The sequence below is a fragment of the Bos javanicus genome, chromosome 20 (assembly GCF_032452875.1).
Source record: "Bos javanicus breed banteng chromosome 20, ARS-OSU_banteng_1.0, whole genome shotgun sequence".
In the NCBI taxonomy this organism is placed as follows: Eukaryota; Metazoa; Chordata; class Mammalia; order Artiodactyla; family Bovidae; genus Bos; species Bos javanicus.
In genome coordinates, this window is record NC_083887.1 from 7,665,961 (window position 1) to 7,691,970 (window position 26,010).

General features: G+C 39.6%; 1 protein-coding gene across 14 annotated transcripts in view; it reads right to left on the reverse strand.

Annotated features, from left to right (window-relative positions):
• The window catches only part of ARHGEF28 (Rho guanine nucleotide exchange factor 28), a 339,510-nt gene that overhangs the window by 94,758 nt on the left and 218,742 nt on the right, over window positions 1-26,010 (reverse strand). For all 14 annotated transcript variants that reach the window (XR_009731718.1, XM_061393271.1, XM_061393269.1 and 11 more), the window contains 5 exons: window positions 15,804-15,925; window positions 9,687-9,964; window positions 6,650-6,857; window positions 3,536-3,647; window positions 245-287 (listed from right to left, as the gene is read on the reverse strand). Coding sequence is in view for 13 of the 14 variants with exons in the window: in XM_061393271.1 (XP_061249255.1) it covers window positions 245-287; window positions 3,536-3,647; window positions 6,650-6,857; window positions 9,687-9,964; window positions 15,804-15,925 (763 nt within the window). In the remaining variant the exon portion in view is untranslated. The remainder of the gene's footprint in view (window positions 1-244; window positions 288-3,535; window positions 3,648-6,649; window positions 6,858-9,686; window positions 9,965-15,803; window positions 15,926-26,010) is intronic.

The following is a 26,010-nucleotide window of genomic DNA, read 5'->3' on the forward strand; positions in this document are numbered from 1 at the left end:
AGTGTTTGGCTTTGAAAATAACCCCAGCCTACTCTGTCCCCAGTCCTGAGCCCTGCTCATCCAGGGACTGAACGGAGCAGCGGGCACACGTACACCCACGCAGATCACAAAGGGAGCAAAGCCTCAAGCAGGCTCTTTATGCAAAACCTCTCACAAACTACTGAACAGGTACCGAAAACAATGGCTAAACATTTCCAAAGATGGATCAAACAGTGCCTCAGGAAATCTGAAAGAGTTAAAATACCTTTGTTCTCTCGGTGGCTCCGGCAAGCTGTAAGCTCTTTGCTCTACAAGATACAGAACAATAAAATGAAAACGAAGGCAGACGAATGAGCAGTCATGTGTTAGTCTGAAGTGCACACAATGTACTCAACTCTACGTTATCATTATACATACCACCAGTTAACAAATAACAAGAAAACAAGTTATTCTGTGTAACTAGGGCACAGCTCCAGATATCTTTATCACTTTCCCTAATTTGGAGAAAATGGAGAGGAGGCCAAAACATGGCAACATTTAATGATTTTATGAACTAAGTTAAGGCACTGGCACCCCACTCCAGTACTCTTGCCTGGAAAATCCCATGGATGGAGGAGCCTGGTAGGCTGCAGCCCATGGGGTCGCTCAGAGTCGGACACAACTGAGCGACTTCACTTTCACTTTTCACTTTCATGCATTGGAGAAGGAAATGGCAACCCACTCCAGTGTTCTTGCCTGGAGAATCCCAGGGACGGGGGAGCCTGGTGGGCTGCCGTCTATGGGGTCGCACAGAGTCAGACACGACTGAAGCGACTTAGCAGCAGCAGCAAGCAGACTGAACAATGAAACATTAGAACACATCTTTGAAGCAGTCAAGCTTTCACACATGTGCTGTGATCATACACACACACACACACGTTAAAATTATTTCTTTTTCCTTAAGAGTTAATTTACTCTTCGCAGTCCTATGATTTTGACTGACCTAAATGTTATCAACCCAAATGTTTGCTACCATAGAAGAATATTCATTGGAATCTTTGTACATTTAGTGTGTAACCTCAACCTAAATTGCCTGTTTGTAATTCTTACCTCTGGAGAGTATCAAACTTCATTCAACTGCCCTATTTTTAAATATACTGTCTAAAGACAAGCTTTTATTCACAGAAAAAAAACAGGGAATTAATTTCAGTTTCTTATTCTTTCTAATTCAAATGCAAAGATTTACGGAATGTATGTAAAGCAAAAATACCCTTCCTTATTCATTAAAGAACTCATAAATCAGGGCTCTTTCCCTTACAAACTTCAATTTTTCCCTCAGTCATCTGAGATTTCAAACATCATAACTGTCAGAATTTAACAATCAGAGATACTAGAGACAAAAAGCCAAAGGTACCATTTTGCACACTGCACAGAAAACTTAAGTGTTTTCCAAATAGTTATAGCACAAAGTTAATTCGCCATCTCTAAGACTATTAGTGAAAAGGTATCCAAGCTGCCATTAAAAGGAATCCCAACCTAAGCTAAGGTCAGGGGGACCTGGAGATCCTAGACAGACTTATGGTATTAAAAAAAAAAAAAAAAAATCCAGGGCAAATTCAATCCATCGTCTACTCCTGTCCCCTCAAGGTAGTTGTATCCTTGTTTTTCTTAGTCCTTTCTCTCCATCTTTCATTCTAAAAATCAAAACTGACACTTGTATCAGTGTTGTTTTCTCTTCTTCCAAAAAGACATCCCAGGAGGAAAAAGGGGAAAAAAATGCCTTGCAGCACTTCTTTTGTAATTTATGCATTTTGTCTAGTATATTCATTCAGCAAATACTGACTGAAGCCATTCATGAGTCACTGTTTTAGAATGGCAAGTCCAAGCACAAAGATTATGCTTTCAATATTGCTCCACACAGCATAAAAATGCAAAATAATGGCAATATAACGAAGCAAGAATAAGAAAGAAGGAAAGAAAAAAGGAGTAAAATATGTTCTATTTTAAATATTCCAAATATTGAGAATACTTAAGCACATCTCTTGCTTTCTGAGTCCTCTAAGACTCTTAAGGATAGATAATAGACCAAAAAAAGGCATTATCTGATACACTGACAAAAAATTTGTAATAATACTATATACTACAGACTGACATTAATACTTCCCAATAACACCTTTAAATGTAATTATTACGTAAAACACTATGAACAGAAAGTATTAAATAATCACACTCCAGAATTCAGCTAACAATTGGGATAGTAGCTAAGAGAGACTATAAGGGCAGCTCTGAGTTGCCCACAACTGTTCTACTTATTTATCTGAATTCACTTTTGAAAATTTATCAAGCTACATGCTTATAATATGTACTTCTTTCTGTAGGTATCAGTTCAGTTCAGTCACTCAGTCATGGCTGACTTTTTGCAACCCCATGGACTGCAGCATGCCAGGCCTCCCTGTCTATCACCAGCTCCCAGAGTTTGATCAAACTCATGTCCATCAAGTCGGTGATGCCATCCAACCATCTCATCCTCTGTCATCCCCTTCTCCTCCCACCTTCAATCTTTCCCAGCATCAGGGTCTTTTCCAATGACTCAGTTCTTCACATCAGGTGGCCAAAGTATTGGAGTTTCAGCTTCAGGATCAGTCCTTCCAATTGAATATTAAGGACTGATTTCCTTTAGGACTGACTGGTTTGATCTCCTTTCAGTCCAAGGGACTCTCAAGAGTCTTCTCCAACACCACAGTTCAAAAGCATCAATTCTCTGTGCTGCTAAGTCACTTCAGTCATGTCCGACTCTGTGTGACCCCATAGACGGCAGCCCAGCAGGATGCCCCGTCCCTGGGATTCTCCAGGCAAGAACACTGAAGTGGATTGCCATTTCCTTCTCCAATGCATGAAAGTGAAAAGTGAAAGGGAATTCGTTCAGTCGTGTCCGACTCTTCGAGACCCCATGGAATGCAGCCCACCAGGCTCCTCCGTCCGTGGGATTTGCCAGGCAAGAGTACTGGAGTGGGGTGCCATTGCCTTCTCCAACAATTCTCTGTAGGTATGCTGTATTCTAATTAAAATTTGATTGTATAAAAGTTTATCTATTATTGTTTACATGGGTCACAAAAAATACTGTTTGAGATATACCTATTTGTGTTTCAAGTATGTTCTTTTAACTTGCTAAAGTTCCTTATTAAATAAAGAAATGAAGATAATCTATTTTGCAATGCTTTGCCTCTGTGGAGTTGGGTTATTTCATCACTAATTTACTTAAATAAAATTCTCTAAAGTCCTCACAATAAGGAACCTAGAATAAATTCTAGTTTACACTGCCCTTGAGGAAAATATTTTATTAAAAAAAATAAGGCAGCAGAGAGGTGTGTACATATTTGTGATTTCATCAAAATAAAATTTATGCTTTATGTGATATCCAGTGAGCTGAGGGTTTTGCTAAGAGTAGAAAACTCAATAGTGAAAATGAAATTTAGAATACTTGCCTGCTCCTCTTATATGTTTTATGTACTTTTACTAACTGAAAATCCACTCTGGAAAAGAATGCTTTCACAGCCAAATGGTAAATACTGCTTACCTTCAATTGAATTACACACTGTAAAATCACGCATCAATCGAGTTTTTCCTAAAGAAATTTTGGGTGATGAGCAGGAATACGAACGTGAACGGATTCCAGAAAACAATGATTCCTAAAAGAAATCATAACAAAGCTTTTAAAAAAATTCCACAGAAGATTTGAAAGTATGCACTCATTATCAACGTTACTAAATCAGGACCTTTACAAAAACGATTCAACTTGAATATTTCTGATGTAATCTTATTAATGATTTGTTTCTGTTTGTCTCTCACTCACAACTCTAAAACATGCTATTGTTTTTTGAATGCTCAAGTAAACTTGAGCTCCAGGAATAGTTCCTATATACTTTATACAAGTATATAGGATATACTTAGGATACAAGTATAACATTCTAACCATGTTGGTTAAAAGTGAAAAATTAAGTCACATAATTTTCTCTGCATATTCAACAAGTCTGACTTTTTTTGACCTGAGTTGTCATTTATTTTTATAATTTTAAACTGTAGCCTTTAAGCAAAATTCCGTATGAACTAAGATCTATATACATAACAATTATTAGAAGGTAAAGAAACAGTCACCTAAAATTATGTTCTTAAAAGTTCCTAATGGCTATTTCCTGAGGGTGTCCCTGGTAGCTCATATGGCAAAGAATCTGCCTACAATTCAGGAAACCAGGGTTTGATCCCTGGGTTGGGAAGATCCCCTGGAGAAGAGAATGGCGGCCCACTCCAGTATTCTTGCCTGGAGAATTCCACAGACAGAGGAGCCTGGTGGGCTACAGTCCATGAGATCACAGAGTCGGGCATGACTGAGTGACTCACACACAAAGGCTATTTGTAATATTAGCTGCAGCCTCCAAAAAAGAATGCATCAGAGCATTATACAAATCCTTCTAGTCTTTGCTCATCTTTCAACAGATCTTCCATCCAGTACTTCCTGGGATTTTGTTTGAATTATCACTGGTTTATATAGTTTAACTTTATCCCTTTAAGTGACCTGCTGTTTTCTTCCTGTGTGCCCAACCACCTTTTATTTCTATCATTATATCGGCAACATATGTGAAAGTGTAAGAAGGCAAGATAATAAAAACATGTTTTTCTTACATGTTCTAGAAATCTTACATGAATGTGCAACAGAATGTCACTAAAGCCATTTACGGCACCCAAACCCATCCAACAGAGGCCATGTGGACTTAGGACTGAGGCCCACCTCCCATTAAGATACCACTTAAGGTCAGAGGTAAAAGAAAGTGCTGCAAAATGTGTTACTAAAATAAGGCATCAGCAACAGCCCTTTAGAAGCACTATTTTCTTTTGTTCTCCATAAGTAAAAGCACATGGTTGCCTTAGGCTCGTGCTTTAGTTGAAGAGCCTGGAGGAAAGTTGAAAATAGAAGCCTGACCTTGCTTTGAATGGCCTTGAGCCATGGCAACCATGACTTTCTTATTGGGAAAGACCCAGTGGGCCTGGCAGTCCAAAAGGCCAACCTAAGTTATCCCCTAACAGTGAGTTGGTCACAAAGGGCCCTAGCCAAGTGCCATCCTCTGCATTGAAGTCATGCATGGTAATCATTTTTCCTAACAATAGCAATTTGAAAATTATCCAGAATTCCTTGGCAAAAAGTTATACAGGGTAATTACAAAGGCAAGGCAAGCCATAATTTATAGGACAGATTCTTCTTAAAAGTGAACAGTACAGAACTATTTCACAGAGCATTACTTTTCCTTCTAAGTAATGATGAGATTTTCATGCTGCTGCTGCTGCTAAGTCACGGCAGTCGTGTCCAACTCTGTGCGACCCCATAGACGGCAGCCCAACAGGCTCCTCTGTCCCTGGGATCCTCCAGGCAAGAACACTGGAGTGGGTTGCCATTTCCTTCTCCAATGCATGAAAGTGAAAAGTGAAAGTGAAGTCGCTCAGTCGTGTCCAACTCTTAGCGACCCCATGGACTATAGCCTACCAGGCTCCTCCATCCATGGGATTTTCCAGGCAAGAGTACTGGAATGGGGTGCCATTGCCTTCTCTGGAGTTTTTCATAGTTCCATTCAAATTACAAGTCTGAGAACTAGCTACATGAATAACCATATCTAATTTTTATTATCCAAAAATATCACATGATCTTTAGTTTCAGAAGATGATGACAGCTGTACAGACCTCAGAGCTGAGGGTAGAGGATTCAGGTTCTAGGGTCAGAAGGCCTAGATCTGAGTTCTGACTCTATCACCAAGCTTTGGGCAATGTGGACGTCTAATCTCTGCAGAACTTTAACAGATCAAAAATTAAAATAAAAATACCACTTTATATCCTAGGTGAGTTATGAGAAAAGTATGTGTTTTGTACATACATGAAGCATGTTTTGCATATTGTAGAGCATACTATAAAAATAAAACATAATCATAACCACCATATGTTTGAGATAAGAGATGTTAAAGCACAGCACGTATTGTTTTATAGTGTTTTACTCAAACACGTTGCATTTACAGTAGTAAACTCAATTTAAAAAGAAAACAAGTGGACAATAGAAATAAAACAGAAAACATAGGTCCAAACATAAATGGGCTTCCCTGTAAGACTGGAAAAGTTTAGTCATTTCAAGAAACCACAATGAAATGAAACTCCAATGTGAAAAAAGACACAAAAGCTGTCTCCTGTGGAAAAACTAACAGAGTCTATGGTATTCCAGATGAGTTCATGCAGCTCAACAAATGTTACCTCTGCCTTGGCAATATTATTTACCTCATCACCAGAACCAAGTAAAATTTTATGTGTGCAAAACAAGCTTGATCATTTAAACTCACTTCATACTACCAGCCTTTCTCCCATTGCTTAAGGGATGATGGCAGAAAACACTATAAAATGGTAACATTTTCCAAAAACATGAAAGATGATTTTCGTTGGTGGGGAATCATGAAAACAAATCAGCCATTCTACGTAGGGACTATACACATTAGAATGTGAGAGTGTGAAAAGACAGACTCGTGAAGTTCATGGGTCTTCAATTAAAAAAACATTCACACGTGTTACCATAAACATAATTTGTCTTTCAGAGATGAGCAGATTTAGACAACATACTTTCCAGGCTTTTAATAAACCAAATGAATACTAATAAGAATACCTTCAGCTGCAGGCTACTTGATAAAGAAAATGATTCCGTCCTGGAGATATTAAAATCTGGTTCAGTGTTGGTCTCAAAAGAGTCCAATTCATCCCCGCTAGCAATGCCAGTTCTCGAGGAACTCTGACACACGGGAGTGTAGCAATTGTGCGACTGCTCCGAATGGCCCTCTCCTTCACTGTCAGCATCCAAGGCATCAAGGCTGGAACTGCAGCAAAAAGCGAACAAACAGCTAAGTCATCAACTAAGACAGCCATGGCTCTCTACCTCCCTGAATTCAGAGTCTCTGTTGGTGTCAGCTACAAGGGGCTCTCATTCACTACCTAACAAAATTCATACTTAAGTGATTTCTATCATTTTTTCCTCTCCCCTCATCCTGAATAGATCTTCTTAAACAAGATTTTATGGTTCCCCGAATGAACATTTAAACCTAGCAAAAGTCATTTCAAATTACTACTATCTTCATTATTTCTGTTTTTTAAATATAATTATTGGCTTTCCCTGGTGGCTCAGCTGGTAAAGAATCTGCCTGCACTGCAGGAGATCTGGGTTTGAATTTTACAAGGCCCAAATAGTTACCTTTCAAATATTAAAAACACAGACAAAACAGAGCCACTGAGCTGTTTAGTGGAGAGGGGGCAGGCTCTGGAGCAATTTACATGTGAAAAATGCAGCATGGCTTTCTTTCCTTTGCCCCTGGACAAGTTAGGAGGGCAGAAGCACACTAAGACAAGGAGAGGTATGAAGATCTCATTCCAGAGCTGGTGACAAGAAATGGGTCAGGCATGAGTCAAGTGAGGTTCCAAACATGTCCTGTTCAATTATCAATTTTAGAGATTTTAAAAAATGATTCCTATGACAACTCCACTTCAGAAGCAGGTGGTGATGCTGCTAACCTACTGCTTTTCTTTCCTCATTTAACTTTGATAACCATAAAATTAAAAGGCAAGAATTTGACCTTGCACCTTTCCAGCTCCTTCCATTCCATCTACATTTTAAACCACTCAAGCTTTGAGGCTGAGAACTTCCATAGGCATGTTAATATATAATGTACTTTTTAAATGTAGTTTTTCTTTGGCTGTTATACTTCTGGAGCTAAAATTTTAATAACAACACAATAAATCATCTTGATTTTGAAATAGAGAGAACCAGAAACAGACTTCAAATTTGGTTATTTTCCTTGTCTCTTATATCAAAGCAGAGCCCAAAATGTCCCATCAGTTTAATTTGCAGCCATGACCACACAAGCATCTTTAAAACTATAACTCACACAATAAAAATCTAGAGAAGATCTTTTATTATCTATCCACTAGACATCACTCTTGGTACCGTTACCTGTTAAAGGTTTCTAACCTCCAGCTGTTGTTTATCAGTGCAACCCAGGGATCAGCACCCAGTGACTTATGCTTACCCTTCCTTTCACTCCTTTCTGATTAAGTTTCTGTCGAATATTCATTCAGGTACATATTTATATATACTCATATGTGTGTTCATTTTATTGTTATTTTGATTCATAATCTTATGTGTAAAACAGGACATATAATCAGAGGTCCAAGGCTCACAAACATTGCCCACACCACTGTTTTATTCGTTCCCTACAATGCCCACTCAATGTAACAATTATCTTAAATTTGGGCATTTTTCTCTTCTTCATTCTCATTTGTCACTCTCATGAAGAATCCTCTTTGTTCTCACTACCTAAGGAAAGTCATGCGTGCTTAGTCGCTCAGTTGTGTCCAACTCTGCAACCCTATGGATTGTAGCCCGCCAGGCTCCTCTCCAGGGGATCTTCCCAACCCAGGGCTCGAAACCAGGTCTCCCACATTGCAGGCAGATTCTTTACCATCTGAGCCACCCGGGAAGCCCTAGGATAAAATGAAATCAGTAAAAATGGGCCTATTCCCTAAAGAAAATAGACTAAAGGATGAATGGATAAGAAGTGAAGACAAAGACACAGGGTCTCACACACATAGAAATATGTACGATCATACACAATAAAACGATTGTTCTAAGGACATTTTTACATATACAAGAAATTATATGGAAGGTAACTATAAGTTACAGAGGATAAAAATAAAACAAACACCTCAATTTGCTGCTCTTTGATGACCTAGATGGGTAGGATGGTGGGGAAGTGGAGGGAGGTCCAAGAGGGAGGGGATATGTGTACACATAACTGATTCACGTTGTGGTACAGCAGAAACTAACAACATTGCAGAAACAATTATACACCAATAAAAAATTTAAAATAGAATAAACACCCATCAACCCACTCAACTTGAAACAAACATTGGCCACACTGTTGTTTTATCCTTTCCCTACAATGCCCACTCAATGTAACAAGTATCTTAAATTTGGGGATTTTTATCCTCTTCATTCTCATTTGTTTTTCCTTATTGCTTAAGCACATTATACATGCCCTACAGTAACAGATTGTTTTTGCATTTTATAAATGTGAGATCTAACTGAAGTATTTTGTGGCTCCTTTTTTTGTTCTACTTCATGTTTCTAAGTTGCACGTGATTATGCAAGTAGACATAGTCATAGTTAATTCACTTTTACTACCGCACAGTATCCCATTATGTAACTACAGTGTAATTTATCTTTTCATCCCCTACCATTTGGGTTATTTCCTACTGCAATAAATAGTCTTATGCATGTCTTTTAGGACACAGAAGAAACACTGCTGGGTCATAATATATATGCACATCCAACTTTACAAGAAAATGCCAAAATATTTTCCAAAGTTATTATATGCATTTTCACCAAAATATGGTATTATTACACTTTATAAAATTTTTGCATATCTAGTAAGTATTAAATGGTATCTCATTGTGGTTTTCTTTTATTATATTTTTGTCAGCTTTCTTATGTATCTTACTTTCAAGTCATGAAATATAAGAACCTAAATGGAGGCAAATTTTGATGTAGAAATAAAAATGGTGGGGGCAATAACAATAAGAAAATAGAATTTTCCAAGTCCAGCTACAAAGTTCTTTGATTTTCTACATTTTCTCTCTAGAATGTAGTACTTTACCTTCTTTTCTTTAGACGACTTTGCTCCTTTTCAAATCCACGAAGACCAAAAGAAAGATTCAAATTGGAAGCATATGAACTAGATGATATGAAAGATGATTGGGCTTCCGTGTGTGACGTCACTTCTGGGCTCTTATTTGGTGGGTATGTGCCAGCACTGGCTTCAGTAGGAAGGCTGGGTTTGCTGCTCTCAGGCCCCAGAGAAGAATCCATAGATTCAAGACAGGTATTTGCAGGGATTTCCTCTATATTAATATAGTTAATGTCCAAATCACCAACCTGATAGTTGACAGAAAAATATTTGCTGAGCAAAACCAGGAAAGATTGGCAGAACAAAGAATACAGTTTTCACAATTTAAAGACCCTCCAACTTATTTATCTTTTCTGTTTTTTTTTGTTGTTGTTGTTCTTGTTTTTCTTTATGCAAGCAAAGGAATTCTTACATGATATATTTTTGTTTACTTCCTGCTCTCCCATAATACACAAAAGGAAGACGACCAAGTGTTTTATAAACTGTATTACAAAACCAGAAACTGACTATGATTTTAACATTTTATGAACCACTGACTCAAAATGAGGAGAAATGTTTTAAATACTTGAGACAAAAACTAAAGAGTAGGCATTTTAGCTTACAAAATAGTTTATAGGAACCTGGGAAACAAGTCATTGGCAGTCACATAAATCTGAGTCTCCCAAACAAAAGATCAAATAAAGCTACATAAGATGTATGGGTTTAGCATAATTAGAAGACAGAAAATACCCCAAACTTTAAATTACCTGTAAATTCTAAACAAGAGAGTACCAGAAAAACATCTATTTCTGCTTTATTGACTATGCCAAAGCCTTTGACTGTGTGGATCACAATAAACGGTGGAAAATTCTGAAAGAGATGGGAATACCAGACCACCTGACCTGCCTCTTGAGAAACCTGTATATAGGTCAGGAAGCAACAGTTAGAACTGGACAGGGAACAACAGACTGGTTCCAAATAGGAAAAGGAGTATGTCAATGCTGAATATTGTCACCCTGCTTATTTAACTTCTATGCAGAGTACATCATGAGAAACACTGGGCTGGAGGAAGCACAAGTTGGAATCAAGATTGCCAGGAGAAATATCAATAACCTCATATATGCAGATGACACCACCCTTATGGCAGAAAGTGAAGAGGAGCTAAAGAGCCTCTTGATGAAAGTGAAAAAGAGAGTGAAAAAGTTGGGTTAAAGCTCAACATTCAGAAAACGAAGATCATGGCATCTGGTCCCATCACTTCATGGCAAATAGGTGGGGAAACAGTGGAAACAATGGCTGACTTTATTTTTCTGGGCTCCAAAATCACTGAGGATGGTGATTGCAGTCATGAAATTAAAAAGATGCTTGCTCCTTGAAAGAAAAGTTATGACCAACCTAGACAGCATATTAAAAAGCAGAGACATTACTTTGCAAACAAAGGTCCGTCTAGTCAAGGCTATGGTTTTTCCAGTGGTCATGTATGGATGTGAGAGTTGGACTGTGAAGAAAGCTGAGCACCGAAGAATTGATGCTTTTGAACTGTGGTGTTGGAGAAGACTCTTGAGAGTCCCTTGGACTGCAAGGAGATCCAACCAGTCCATCCTAAAGGAGATCAGTCCTGGATGTTCATTGGAGGGACTGATGCTGAAGCTGAAACTCCAATACTTTGGCCACCTGATGCAGAGAGCTGACTCATTTGAAAAGACCCTGATGCTGGGAAAGATTGAGGGCAGGAGAGGAAGGGGACAACCGAGGATGAGATGCTTGGATGGCATCACTGACACAATGGACATGGTTTTGGGTGGACTCGGGGAGTTGGTGATGGACAGGGAGACGTGGCATACTGTGGTTTATGGGGTACAAAGAGTCAGACATGACTGAGCGACTGAACTGAACTGAAATACTAAACATGAAATCTCAGCCAGCAACCTGTCATACTCTTGCCACAAGACTTTGCAGTAGGGTAAGGGCAGTCTGGAAAAATCTGCATGGGAGGGAGTCAGCAGAGGGCCAAAGACTGATCTAAAATCTGCATCAGGAAGAGAAAGTACCACCTCCACTGGATGGTGTGAAAAAACAGTCCCACTTGGGGACCTCCTTGGTGATTCAGCGGTTATGACTCCAATGCAGGGGAACACAAGTTTGATCCCCGGTCAGGAAGCTAAGATCCCACATGCTGCTGAGCAACTGAGCCCATCCCCTGCAACTACAGTAGCCCACATCACAATTAGAGACTCTGTGCGCCACAATGGGAGATCTCACTTGATCCAACTAAGACCCAAGGCAGACAAATAAATAATCATTTTTTTTTAAGTCCCAGTGGATCAAAACACTTGCCCTAAGGAAGTGCTCAAAATTCTCCAAGCCAGGCTTCAGCAATACGTGAACCGTGAACTTCCAGAGGTTCAAGCTGGTTTTAGAAAAGGCAGAGGAACCAGAGATCAAATTGCCAACATCCGCTGGATCATCAAAAAAGAAAGAGAGTTCCAGAAAAACATCTATTTCTGCTTTATTGACTATGCCAAAGCCTTTGACTGTGTGGATCACAATAAACGGTGGAAAATTCTGAAAGAGATGGGAATACCAGACCACCTGACCTGCCTCTTGAGAAACCTGTATGCAGGTCAGGAAGCAACAGTTAGAACTGGACAGGGAACAACAGACTGGTTCCAAATAGGAAAAGGAGTTCGTCAAGGCTGTATATTGTCACCCTGCTTATTTAACTTCTATGCAGAGTACATCATGAGAAACGCCGGGCTGGAAGAAGCACAAGCTGGAATCAAGATTGCCGGGAGAAATATCCATAACCTCAGATATGCAGATGACACCACCCTTATGGCAGAAAGTGAAGAGGAACTCAAAAGCCCCTTGATGAAAGTGAAAGTGGAGAGTGAAAAAGTTGGCTTAAAGTTCAACATTCAGAAAACAAAGACCATGGCATCTGGTCCCATCACTTCATGGGAAATAGATGGAGAAACAGTGGAAACAGTGTCAGACTTTATTTTTTGGGGCCCCAAAATCACTGCAGATGGTGACTGCAGCCATGAAATTAAAAGATGCTTACTCCTTGAAAGAAAAGTTATGACCAACCTAGATAGCATATTCAAAAGCAGAGACATTACTTTGCCAGCAAAGGTCCATCTAGTCAAGGCTATGGTTTTTCCAGTGGTCATGTATGGATGTGAGAGTTGGACTGTGAAGAAAGCTGAGCACTGAAGAATTGATGCTTTTGAACTGTGGTGTTGGAGAAGACTCTTGAGAGTCCCTTGGACTGCAAGGAGATCCAACCAGTCCATTCTGAAGGAGATCAGCCCTGGGATTTCTTTGGAAGGAATGATGCTAAAGCTGAAACTCCAGTACTTTGGCTACCTCATGCAAAGTGTTGACTCATTGGAAAAGACTCTGATGCTGGGAGGGATTGGGGGCAGGAGGAGAAGGGGACGACAGAGGATGAGATGGCTGGATGGCATCACTGACTCGAAGGACGTGAGTCTGAATGAACTCTGGGAGTTGGTGATGGACAGAGAGGCCTGGTGTGCTGCGATTCATGGGGTCGCAAAGAGTCGGATACAACTGAGCGACTGAACTGAACTGAACTGAACTGAAGGAAGTACTGGTGATCTGAAGTGGTGGTCATCAAAAGGCATCACTTTTGAGCAAGAAAACAGTAAAAACAAAGAGAGCAGCTCCAAAAACAACCTGGAATATATTCTTCAAAATTATTGTAAAAGACAAGCACTAAGTAACTGTCCCAGATTAAAGAAGACTAAAAGAGAGACAACTAAATGCAAGACATGCTATTTAATTTTCTTTTGCTACAAAGAACATTACTGGAACAATTGGCTAAAATTGAATAATGTCTGTAAATGGCTAATAGTGTGTGGATGATGATTTCCTGATTTTGGTAACTAGATGGCTTAAGTAAGAGAATATCCATGCTTTTAGGAAAATACACTATGAAAGACTGAGGAGTAAAAGGGCATCATATTTTCAATTTACTCTCAAACAAGTTAATATTTGTATACATATCTTAAGCATTTACAAGTACACATATACAAATACATACTCAGAATAATGAAGTAAAATATGGTAAAATTTGGAGATTTTTTTATTAAGAGTATACAAGAATTCTTTGTACGGAATTATACAGGCTTGAAATAATGTCCAAATAAATTTTTTTCAAAGTAGTTTATATGATAATTTTCAAAGTAGTTTATATCACATGAGCTTCCTCATCAGGTAGCTTGATAACCTTGAAAACTCATAGGAAACAGTATGTAAATAAGCTAGCCGTTTTTTCAGGTTTCCATGCCAGATTGAGAGAGATGAAGAAAATTAGATTCTTTCCAGATATTGCTAGAAACTATTTTCAGTATGCAGAATCTGGACTCCTTATGTTGTCCTTGCTATTCAAATGGACATAGGAACAGTAAAACAAATGATGTAATTATACTAAAAACGACACCACACCGATATAAGAAACTCTGTGACTTGTAGCCAGATTTTGATTTTTGTTTCACTGCACAAATTCAGCAATCTTCTACTTCATTTCAGTTTACCAATCAGGCTGTTTGAGTTCTCTTTGGATGTATGTTTCACATTATTAAAGCAAAACTTCTCTCAAAGTACTTCCAAACAGAAGTTATTTTCCTATCCTTAATTTGGCTTCCAAAGTTTTCCATTTTTAATGTATCTTACAACATACAAAGACACAGTTTGCCCCCACAAATGTTGAGTCAAGTACAATTTCAGCTTCTGGGGGTAAATGGAAGTACTGCAATATTCACTGGGGAACAGAATGAAAAAATAATGACAAATGTATTTAAACACTGAGAAAATGTGGCAACAGAATAAAGCCATTAAAATCGGAATGTTGCTAGAGCACAGTAAGTCCAATCACCTTGCATCTTAAAAGAATGTCCCCAGAACTCCCACTTTGTCCTAAACTCTGTGTCTCATCCTAGATTTCTATAACTAGGGCTGACATTCAGTGCTTCACAGCTAAAGAAATGCACTCGTTCTTGAGAGCTGATGTCCATTCTGATTTTTTGGTTTTTCTGTCATTTTGAATATCACTCCAATCTATCCCATTTATACTATGCACTTAATGTAACAATTTCTCATAACCAAAGGAAAGAGACATTCAATCAATGGGCAGAAATTAGCATTCACTAGACAGAAAAAAAAAAAGTTTACATCATAAAAAATATCTATAAGTAACAGATACAATAGGGTAAGATATATGTATACTAACAATATAGTATACAATATACGTATACTAACAACAACAACCCAAAAAGAACAAAATAGATCACTGTTCAATGAGCATATACAAAATAACTCTTATGTGGAGATCAGGTTTTAAAACCAGGAAATAAGGCAGAAATTATGTGCTATCAAAATTACTCTTGAGAATCCCTTAAACCTCCCATAAATTAGGGCATGCAGAAATTTTCAGATCTATAACTATAATTTTAAAAATATTAACATGTGAGGATCACCAAGCTACAGGAAAGAACAAAGAATAAATCCCTACGTAGATACACATCCAAGCCATCTGTCTCTCTGAGTTTTAACTCACAAATCTCTATCAGGGAATGGGTGGAGAATTCTAAAGGGTTCCAGCCTCCCTGCAACATCTCACCATTCTGTTTTAATACTAAAGCTCTATATCCTAATCACACACTAATAGGTGTGTTGTGAGGATTAAGCAAGTAATTTATGTGACAGTCTCACATGGGGCTGGCATTAAGCTCTCGCTCATTAGTGTCTGCTGGATTTGAATACAAATATTACATAATCAGGTCAGAGAAGAAACTGGCCTCCCAAATGTCATTTCCTATTTTGGCCCCATGGATAAGTTCCCACATTCTTCTTGCCGGTGTCCTAAGACCCCTCCCATGGTGCTTCTCGGTGGAAGTTAAGGTGTGCTGGGTTCCCAAGGAAGGACCTACGTCAAGAGATCGTATGATGAGATTCCACAGCAACATCACCTGGCTGCTCTTAGGCTGGAATTTTCCGAGGATACAACAATGCACAATGGAATTCTGAGATGCGCACATTTTTAAAAGAGGACAGATCCCCCTAGCGACAGCACTCATACCTCACCTGATCTATCACCATGCAGTTAGCGTAGACGTCATCACCACCATTCAGCATGTCAGAGAGCTGGCCAGCAGCAAGCAATGTTGAGGGGTGCTTGGATTTTTTGAGGGCATCAAAGGAACGATCTAGAGAAAAAATGAAAACAGGGCAAATAAATAGAAGGAATTTATTTTACAGTCGAGCTTTACTGTCTTAACCAAACCACAAGAAAAAAATCAAGATGGCATTTCGCTGTCTTCACATAACAAGATCAACAATGCAAGCATTTTCTCTTCTACATCCAAACCCTCTGTTAGCTAAAACATTTGTAAAGAATGTATCATTTCAGATAAAGAAATATGTGCCCATTTCAAGTACTATTTTTCCAACCATGAAAGATTTTTGTAAGAATCAACTGGGTTTTTGGTCTTCAATTCTTAACACTAAACTAAAACTCATTTCATTTTATAGCACAGAAGCATTAGTGATCATACTCGAAGCCTCGGATTCCACTGAAGTAGTCAGGCTCCAGACCTTTTCCGAAAGGACCCTGGATAGGACGCAGTCTGGCCATTCATTGCCTGCTGAATATGTATAATCTCATACAGAGAGAGTTTTGTTTCTATGTTTACTACAGAAATGTTTTCGCTTGCTTTCCATGTTCTCAGGTTTGTTCCAGGCAGGCAAAGTTGCTCAAAGTTGAGTCCCAGAGAGTTGAGATGTTACTGTATTTGTGAGGAATATAAAAAGAATGAAAGTTGCTCAGTCGTGTCCAACTGTTTGTGACCCCATCGACTATATAGTCCATGGAATTCTCCAGGCCAGAATACTGGAGTGGGTAGCCTTTCTGTTCTCCAGGGAAGGAGACCCAGGGATCAAACTGGGGTTTCCTGCATTTCAGGTGGATTCTTTACCAACTGAGCTATGAGGGGAGCCCTATATGAGGAAGATAAAGTTGAGGATAATAAAACATTGTCAAGTCAGAATGCCTCATTTTTTGTGACTCTGGTTAACTTACTTGATCTCCAAAAACATTTATAAAGTATCCTCATCCATAAAGAAGCAGATAATTATGGTGCTTTCTTCATAGTGTGGTTATAAGGATTAAATGAGTTCAGACATGAGAAGCACTTAACACATGCCTGGCACTTAGCAATTGCTCAATAAATATTGTCACTGTTATATTTGATGTTTTGTTATTATTAATGGTGATTTTACCATGTTCAGTGTGAGGTACAAGGTTATTAATATTAATCATAGTGTATTATCCTAACAGTAGATTCTTAATACCTGTAAATTACTTTAATAAGTTACAGCCACAGCAAATGCCATCCTCACTGACATCCCAGTAACGTTTCTTGAGTGGGTGCAAAAGGGTTAGTGCTGCCTCTGCTCCATCAGAAGTGGCCCTAATCCTACCACCCGTCTTATTTATGTCATGACTTAAAATCCAGGTAAGCCCATGGGAGTGAGTTGAGAAATGAAAAAACATTAATAACTGTTGCACTAATGTACCAGAAGTTAAAAAAAAAAAAAACTCTATTCTTCATGGAAAATCCTGGACAATATAAAATTCAAATATAAATATGTATGAGCCAAATGGCCCTGGGCTCAGATTCTACATCTAAGTATACCTCTTCCCTACAGAACAGTGAAGTGAAATTTAATTAAGCTTCTTGAGGAAATATACAATGTAAAAGCAAAACTTCATGTCTACAGTGTCTTGTTTTATCAAATTATTTAAATAGATGGAATATAACATACAAAACCCATAAATACTTCTTAAGTATAATTTTTATGATCAATTACTATACATTTTTATGCTAATTACAAAAAAAAATAAAAGCATGTTCTAAAGGGTATAAATCAAGAATCTGACAAATCTCAATGTGTTCTGAAGAAAATACTTGCTCATTTATCATTTTCCAGAATGTTTGAAAAACAATCATAAATAACATGACCCTCTGAGCTGTAATTAATCCAGCTTAACTGCTCTACAATGTCTTAAGTTCACAGACTATAAAATAGCTGGCTGGGGAGTCTGGTCATGCCCCTTTTTAAATATTTTGATCATGGCTAAATTAAGACTTCATTGATAACTAGACTATCTAAGAACTAACATTACACTCAACTAAACAGTTGCAAACAATTGATGGATTTTCTATCTTAAAGACACAGAACCAAATGAAATATTCCCCCAAATTGTCTGGCGCCAGTGAATGCATTGCCATTTAGCCAATATCCAAGTTCATAATTACCAAGAGAGCAAGTCCTATGTTCAAAACTGACCCTCACATCTCAAGGCTGAGCAGGACCAAGAACTACTTCCATGTTCATATACACAGGTATAAAGTCACTTGGATTCAATGTTTCTTCCACAAACACATCTACCTGGCCCAATACAGCAGATCAGAATGTATACAGAGGTGATACAAAGCAGTAAAATAAACTTTAAGATAGCAGAGCTACTTGGACCAAGTTGGTATATAATTTGTTTTCCACATGATTAATTTAATCAGTATTTTAGAAAATGATGTAATTTGTTTACAAAGACAGATCTATAATCTCTTATCTGTGATTTTGAAATCTAGAAATCTCTGAAAATCAAAACTTTTTTTCTTATGTTTGGTTCAAAAACATATTTCGTGACCTGAGCTGAACCACATGGGGTCATGTATTTATCTTTATTTATCCCACTGTACATTCATATATTTTCTTGCAGAAATACTGCAGTACTTGATGATGGCACTGCCTCAGTATCTCCTATGCAAGTCATATCATATATAACAATATAAGACCTGAACATTTTGAATTCCAAAACAAATACAGAAGAGACCATAGATCTTTATACAATTAACCATAGCAAAGGTTGTTTTTCTTTAGTCACCAAGTCCTGTCTGTCTCTTTTGCGACCCCATGGACTATAGCCCGCCAAGCTCCTCTGTCCATGGTATTTCCCAGGCAAGAATGCTAGAGTGGGTTGCCATTTCCTTTTCCAGGAGAACTTCCCAACCCAGAAATCAAACCCACATCTCCTGCATTGGCAGGTGGATTCTTTACCACTGAGCCACCAGGGAAGCCTTTAGCAGATATCAGACCAATATTTCCCATAATTTTGCCATTCCTCTACGAAATTCACTTTTTGCCATGTCTACATATCACCTACATTATTATATACTCTAGTTCTTGTTTTTAGATTAACTCATCATTTTCCTTTGATTAAAACTAATTTTCATAGAAAAACCTTATCCTCACTATAAACAGAAAGCCAGTATTTCCTGTTGAAAGTAGAACAGAATTACACATACTAAAACAAGGAAACACAGAACAATGAAACTACATTCTGACCAAACACAGTTGCCTATCAAAGTTGGGGATCTTCAGAGCCTACTCTCTGTCATAAAGGGAAATCCTGAAAGATTTCAGTTCAGTTGCTCAGTCGCTCAGTCATGTCCAACTCTTTGTGACCCCATGAATCGCAGCACGCCAGGCCTCCCTGTCCATCACCAACTCCCGGAGTTCATTCAGACCCACATCCATCGAGTCAGTGACGCCATCCAGCCATCTCATCCTCTGTTGTCCCCTTCTCCTCCTGCCCTCAATCCCTCCCAGCATCAGTCTTTTCCAATGAGTCCACTCATCGCATGAGGTGGCCAAAGGACTGGAGTTTCACCTTTAGCATCATTCCTTCCAAAGAAATCCCAGGGCTGATCTCCTTCAGAATGGACTGGTTGGATCTCCTTGCAGTCCAAGAGACTCTCAAGAGTCTTCTCCAACACCACAGTTCAAAAGCATCAATTCTTTGGCACTCAGCTTTCTTCACAGTCCAACTCTCACAGCCATACATGACCACTGGAAAAACCATAGCCTTGACTAGACAAGACATTTGTTGGCAAAGTAATGTCTCTGCTTTTCAATATGCTATCTAGGTTGGTCATGACTTTTCTTCCAAGGAGTAAGCGTCTTTTAATTTCATGGCTACAGTCACCATCTGCAGTGATTTTGGAGCCCAAAAAAGAAAGTCTGACACTGTTTCCACTGTTTCCCCATCTATTTCCCATGAAGTGATGGGACCGGATGCCATGATCTTCGTTTTCTGAATGTTGAGCTTTAAGCCAACTTTTTCACTCTTTTCTTTCACCTTCATCAAGAAGCTTTTTAGTTCCTCTTCACTTTCTACCATAAGGGTGGTGTCATCTGCATATCTGAGGTGATTGGTATTTCTCCTGGCAATCTTGATTCCAGCTTGTGCTTCTTCCAGTCCAGCGTTTCTCATGATGTACTCTGCATATAAGTTAAATAAGCAGGGTGACAATATACAGCCTTGACATACTCCTTTTCCTATTTGGAACCAGTCTGTTGTTCCCTGTCCAGTTCTAACTGTTGCTTCCTGACCTGCATACAGATTTCTCAAGAGGCAGGTCAGGTGGTCTGGTATTCCCATCTCTTTCAGAATTTTCCACCGTTTATTGTGATCCACACAGTCAAAGGCTTTGGCATAGTCAATAAAGCAGAAATAGATTTTTTTCTGGAACCCTCTTGCTATTTCGGTGATCCAGCGGATGTTGGCAATTTGATCTCTGGTTCCTCTGCCTTTTCTAAAACCAGCTTGAACATCAGGAAGTTCACGGTTCACGTATTGCTGAAGCCTGGCTTGGAGAATTTTGAGCATTACTTTACTTTACTACTTTACTAGCATTACTTTACTTTACTAGATGAGTGCAATTGTGCAGTAGTTTGAGCATTCTTTGGCATTGCCTTTCTTTGGGATTGGAATGAAAACTGCCCTTTTCCAGTCCTGTGGCCACTGCTGAGTTTTCCAAATTTGCTGGCATATTGAGTGCAGCACTTTCACGGCATCATCTTTCAGGATTTGAAAGAGCTCAACTGGAATACCATCACCTCCACTAGCTTTGTTCATAGTGATGCTTTCTAAGGCCCACTTGACTTCACATTCGAGGATGTCTGGCTCTAGGTCAGTGATCACATCATTGTGATTATCTGGGTCATGAAGATCTTTTTTGTACAATTCTTCTGTGTATTCTTGCCATCTCTTCTTAATATCTTCTGCTTCGTTAGGTCCATACCATTTCTGTCCTTTATCGAGCCCATCTTTGCATGAAATGTTCCCTTGGTATCTCTAATTTTCTTGAAGAGATCTCTAGTCTTTCCCATTCTGTTGTTTTCCTCTATTTCTTTGCACTGATCGCTGAGGAAGGCTTTCTTATCTCTCCTTGCTATTCTTTGGAACTCTGCATTCAGATGTTTATATCTTTCCTTTTCTCCTTTGCTTTTCACTTCTCTTCTTTTCACAGCTATTTGTAAGGCCTCCTCAGACAGCCATTTTGCTTTTTTGCATTTCTTTTCCATGGGGATGGTCTTGATCCCTGTCTCCTGTACAATGTCATGAACCTCTGTCCATAGTTCATCAGGCACTCTATCTATCAGATCTAGGCCCTTAAATCTATTTCTCACTTCCACTGTATAATCATAAGGGATTTGATTTAGGTCATACCTGAATGGTCTAGTGGTTTTCCCTACTTTCTTCAATTTCAGTCTGAATTTGGCAATAAGGAGTTCATGATCTGAGCCACAGTCAGCTCCTGGTCTTGTTTTTTGTTGACTGTATAGAGCTTCTCCATCTTTGGCTGCAAAGAACATAATCAATCTGATTTCGGTGTTGACCATCTGGTGATGTCCATGTGTAGAGTCTTCTCTTGTGTTGTTGGAAGAGGGTGTTTGCTATGAACAGTGCATTTTCTTGGCAAAACTCTATTAGTATTTGCCCTGTTTCATTCCGTATTCCAAGGCCAAATTTGCCTGTTACTCCAGGTGTTTCTTGACTTCCTACTTTTGCATCCAGTCCCCTATAATGAAAAGGACATCTTTTTTGGGTGTTAGTTCTAAAAGGTCTTATAGGTCTTCATAGAACCGTTCAACTTCAGCTTCTTCAGCATTACTGGTTGGGGCATAGACTTGGATTACTGTGATATTGAATGGTTTGCCTTGGAAACAAATAGAGATCATTCTGTCGTTTTTGAGATTGCATCCAAGTACTGCATTCTGGACTCTTTTGTTGACCATGATGGCTACTCCATTTCTTCTGAGGGACTCCTGTCCGCAGTAGTAGATATAATGGTCATCTGAGTTAAATTCACCCATTCCAGTCCATTTCAGTTCGCTGATTCCTAGAATGTCAACATTCACTCTTGCCATCTCTTGTTTGACAACTTCCAATTTGCCTTGATTCATGGACCTGACATTCCAGGTTCCTATGCAATATTGCTCTTTACAGCATCGGACCTTGCTTCTATCTCCAGTCGCATCCACAGCTGGGTATTGTTTTTGCTTTGGCTCCATCCCTTCATTCTTTCTGGAGTTATTTCTCCACTGCTCTCCAGTAGCATATTGGGCACCTACTGACCTGGGGAGTTCCTCTTTAGTATCCTATCACTTTGCCTTTTCACACTGTTCATGGGAACAGTATGAAAGGTCTGGGAGATGTTACAAGGGCAATGGTGCCAACTGACTTCCTCCTTGAATCAGAGTTAGAAGAAAACGGAAAAGGAAATACCTGCCTTACTAGGTGACTCAGAGTCATCTCGTGTTAGGCTGGGACACCATATCAAAGATCAACAGTGGCCAGAGGACTTACCCTACACTTTGGACAACTGGCCTAGACCACGTCTTCATCCTGTCCCTTAGGAAATGATAGTAAGCCTTGTTGATGGAGGGCACGGCTATACAAAATCTTAAAAGAGTAGCAAGAAAGGAAAATCCCCTCTCTCCATCTGTCATCCAAAACCTGCCATGTAGATTTTTCTGGGTCACACACTGCAACTGTTTATAAAACTGGCCCCCAAATCCTTTGCAGTGTAACTCCCTGAAGCATCCATAGCCTCCACTTGCCAGGATATATCAAAAGATAACAGGACCTAGAAGTGAATACAGACTAATAACCCAAAAGAGGACACAGACTTACTAGACTTCCACTCTTTTACTAACTTCAATACCAGTTACTACAAATAAGGAGCTGCAGACCAGCAGAAATAAGATTTATTGTGGAAAGAAAAGAGTCGTATACAGTATCTTCAAATAAACATCAGTTACATACATTCATATTAAAGTGATTAATGCTCTATTGCTAGTTTCAGTTCAAAGAAAAACCTACAACAGTTTCATAAAAAAAAATCTTATCAAGATTTTCAAGATATATGATTTAATTACTTCCATATGTAACCACTTTAGTAGTGAATTAAGGGAAAAATTATTGCTCCCCCTGCAAAAAAAAATATATCCTTCAGGTCTTTCTTCAATGAACATACAGAAATAATTTACAATAAAAAAATCAACTCTTTGTCCTAAATGAATGCTGATTTGTAAACAGTTTTTCTTAGCAAAAAAATTAACTGTAGAGTTTTGCTGATAGTATTAATTTTTAGTATTTGGTAAACTCATATTTCAGAGATGGTTTAAAAGTAACAAAAACTCAATTCCCATCCAATAGCTGCCAATTTTAAATGAGTAAAGAGCAGTGCTCTGCAGTCATTAAGAACAAGGGTCTTGGAATGCTTGGATTCAAAGTTCTACTCCACCATCTATTAGCTGTGTGACGCTGGGCAAGTTACTTAACCTCTTCATATCTCCACTACCTGATCTATAAAATAGGGATGATAATACATCTCTCTCATCGAATTGCTGTATGTATTAAATAGTTCAAACTTTAAGTGATTAGAACACAATCTGAAACAAAGGATTTTAACCTGACACAAACTAATGCTTGCTATTATTAGAAAAGTAAACGAGGTTATATAATTTTAATTCTCTCATGGAGTTTTGAGGGTCCCTTGGACTGCAAGGAGATCCAACCAGTCCATTCTGAAGGAGATCAGTCTTGGGTGTTCTTTGGAAGGAATGATGCTAAAGCTGAAACTCCAGTACTTTGGCCACCTGATGCAAAGAGGTGACTCGTTGGAAAAGAGTCTGATGCTGGGAGGGATTGGGGGCAGGAGGAGAAGGGGACGACAGAGGATGAGATGGCTGGATGGCATCACCAACTCGATGGACATGAGTCTGAGTGAACTCCCGGAGTTGGTGATGGACAGGGAGGCCTGGCGTGCTGCGATTCATGGGGTCGCAAAGAGTCGGACACGACTGAGCAACTGAACTGAACTGAACTGAACTGATGTAGTTTTGCTTCTTAAAAAAAACAATTTCAACTTTGGTTATAACTTGACACATATAAAACCAATCCAAGGCAACTGGAATTGCACAAAACATTCTGTTTACTACATGAAGAGCTCCTAAACTGTTTTAACTCTTATTTCCAGATTCAGTTCACATTAAAAAACTTTGCCAAGTTCATCCTGAACACAGTAACCAAAACAACAAACCCAACCTGCCGGTAAAATTTACCTCCAGCAATTTAAGGATGAGATCTTACGAAATGGGAGAGATTATAAGAGCAGGACGAACAAAGCATCCAGTCAGACAATCAGAGACAGCGTTTCTCAAGAACAAAGGGAAGATTTCAGAAACTACGATGTTCTAACATGATGAAGTGGACTCGGGCCAGGTTCTCCCTGCAGAATGCCTGGAGGATAAACAGTAACTCCAAGGGGATCTCCAGCTCTCTCTGCCCCGCACCCGCCTGCCCTTTATTCTCCCTGCTCTGTAATGTGATCTGTGGGACGTCTCCCTGCAGCAGAAGTTTTCAGCAGCACTCCTCGCTATACTAGACGCGCTAGTGAGGTGACACACAAGAGACATTCACCTGGAGCGGGAAGGGGAATCCAGTGGATAGTGAGGCCGGAAAGGCGGGGGCATGCCTGTTCTCTGACACCAAATCTGTCCCCGCCCTGGCAGGAAACAGTTAAGAGCATTGACCGCTCTACAGCCTCTGCAACCTGACTTCTAATGAAATCCAATTCTGCCTCAAGAAGCCAAGGGCCTAGTAGGCAGTAAGGGAAAGCGTGGCCTATTTGCCTGGTTACATAAGAGACCCACACCCAGACATAAACAAACCTGACTACGGCAGCTTCTGCAAACCTGCTGCTGACCTGGGTTGACTCACTCTGGGTACCAAGCTCTCGCTGCTAAAGGCAGAACAGGGCCTCTGAGTTCACCTCTCCTGTGTGCGTGTGTGTTTCTCTCTTTCACTCATTCATTCATTCAGTTTTTTTTAGACCTAGAAGCTTATGAACACAGCAAAAGAGTTTATTGAGAATGACTAACCATCACAAAAAAAAGCAGGTAAAGCTGACTTTTAAGGTCAGTGCCCAGCACTGCACCTAACCCATGCCCTTCCGGTTACAGAATCTGGAGGTCAGCTCTCCTGTGACCTACAGCAGCCTCTGGTGCAGATGACTGCCTTTTTGCCCCCTTCCCTCTCTCTCCCCCACACCTTTCCTTCTCAGTCTCCCTCATCTTCTAGATTTGGCAAGTTGCAGTGCTGCAGGGCCAATCCTCAAACCTCTTTTCTTTCTCTCTGCACTCATTCTCCAGGTCCTCTGACAGTACGGCATTACGTACCACGATAAGATGACAACTCCCAAATTTTCACCCCCATCCCAGCTCTCTCCCCTGAATACAACTGTCTCCTTGGTATTGCCACTGAGTTGTACAGCAGCCATGTCAAACACAACAGGTGTGAAACACAACTCACCATTTTCCCTCCTACACCGACTCCTCCCAGGAGATAGCAACTCTTGCACTGTTCTCTTTCACAACCTATAGACCCAGAACCTGACCTTTCCTCATCACTCCACTACTACCCAGGGCACCACCACCACCTTCTTGTCAAGACTACCACAAGGTATCATCTCCGCACTGGCCACCTTCCATCTGCTTCTCTGTCCTTCACAGCAGAGGCAGTGCACTTCTTTCACAGACGAAATCAAATCATGCTCTGCCTCCGCAGAATTTTCCAGTGGCTTCCCACCTCATTCTGAGTTAGAGCCAAACTTTACCACAACCTACAGAGTCTCACCAAACTGGCCTGGGGCCCCATTCCCATGCTGAGGGTGGAGAGGCTCCCACACACTCAAGCGATTCTTGGACACAAGCTGACTGTCCTACAGCTCAACTCAACTCTGACACTGCCTACCAGAAGACAGCATCAGGTTCCAAAGGCTGAGCGTTCAATCCTACAAACTGCCACCCCGATAAATTTCAGACGCCAAGTGCAAGCTCAGGTTATTACCTGTACTTCTGATCAACTGGCTATAAATCC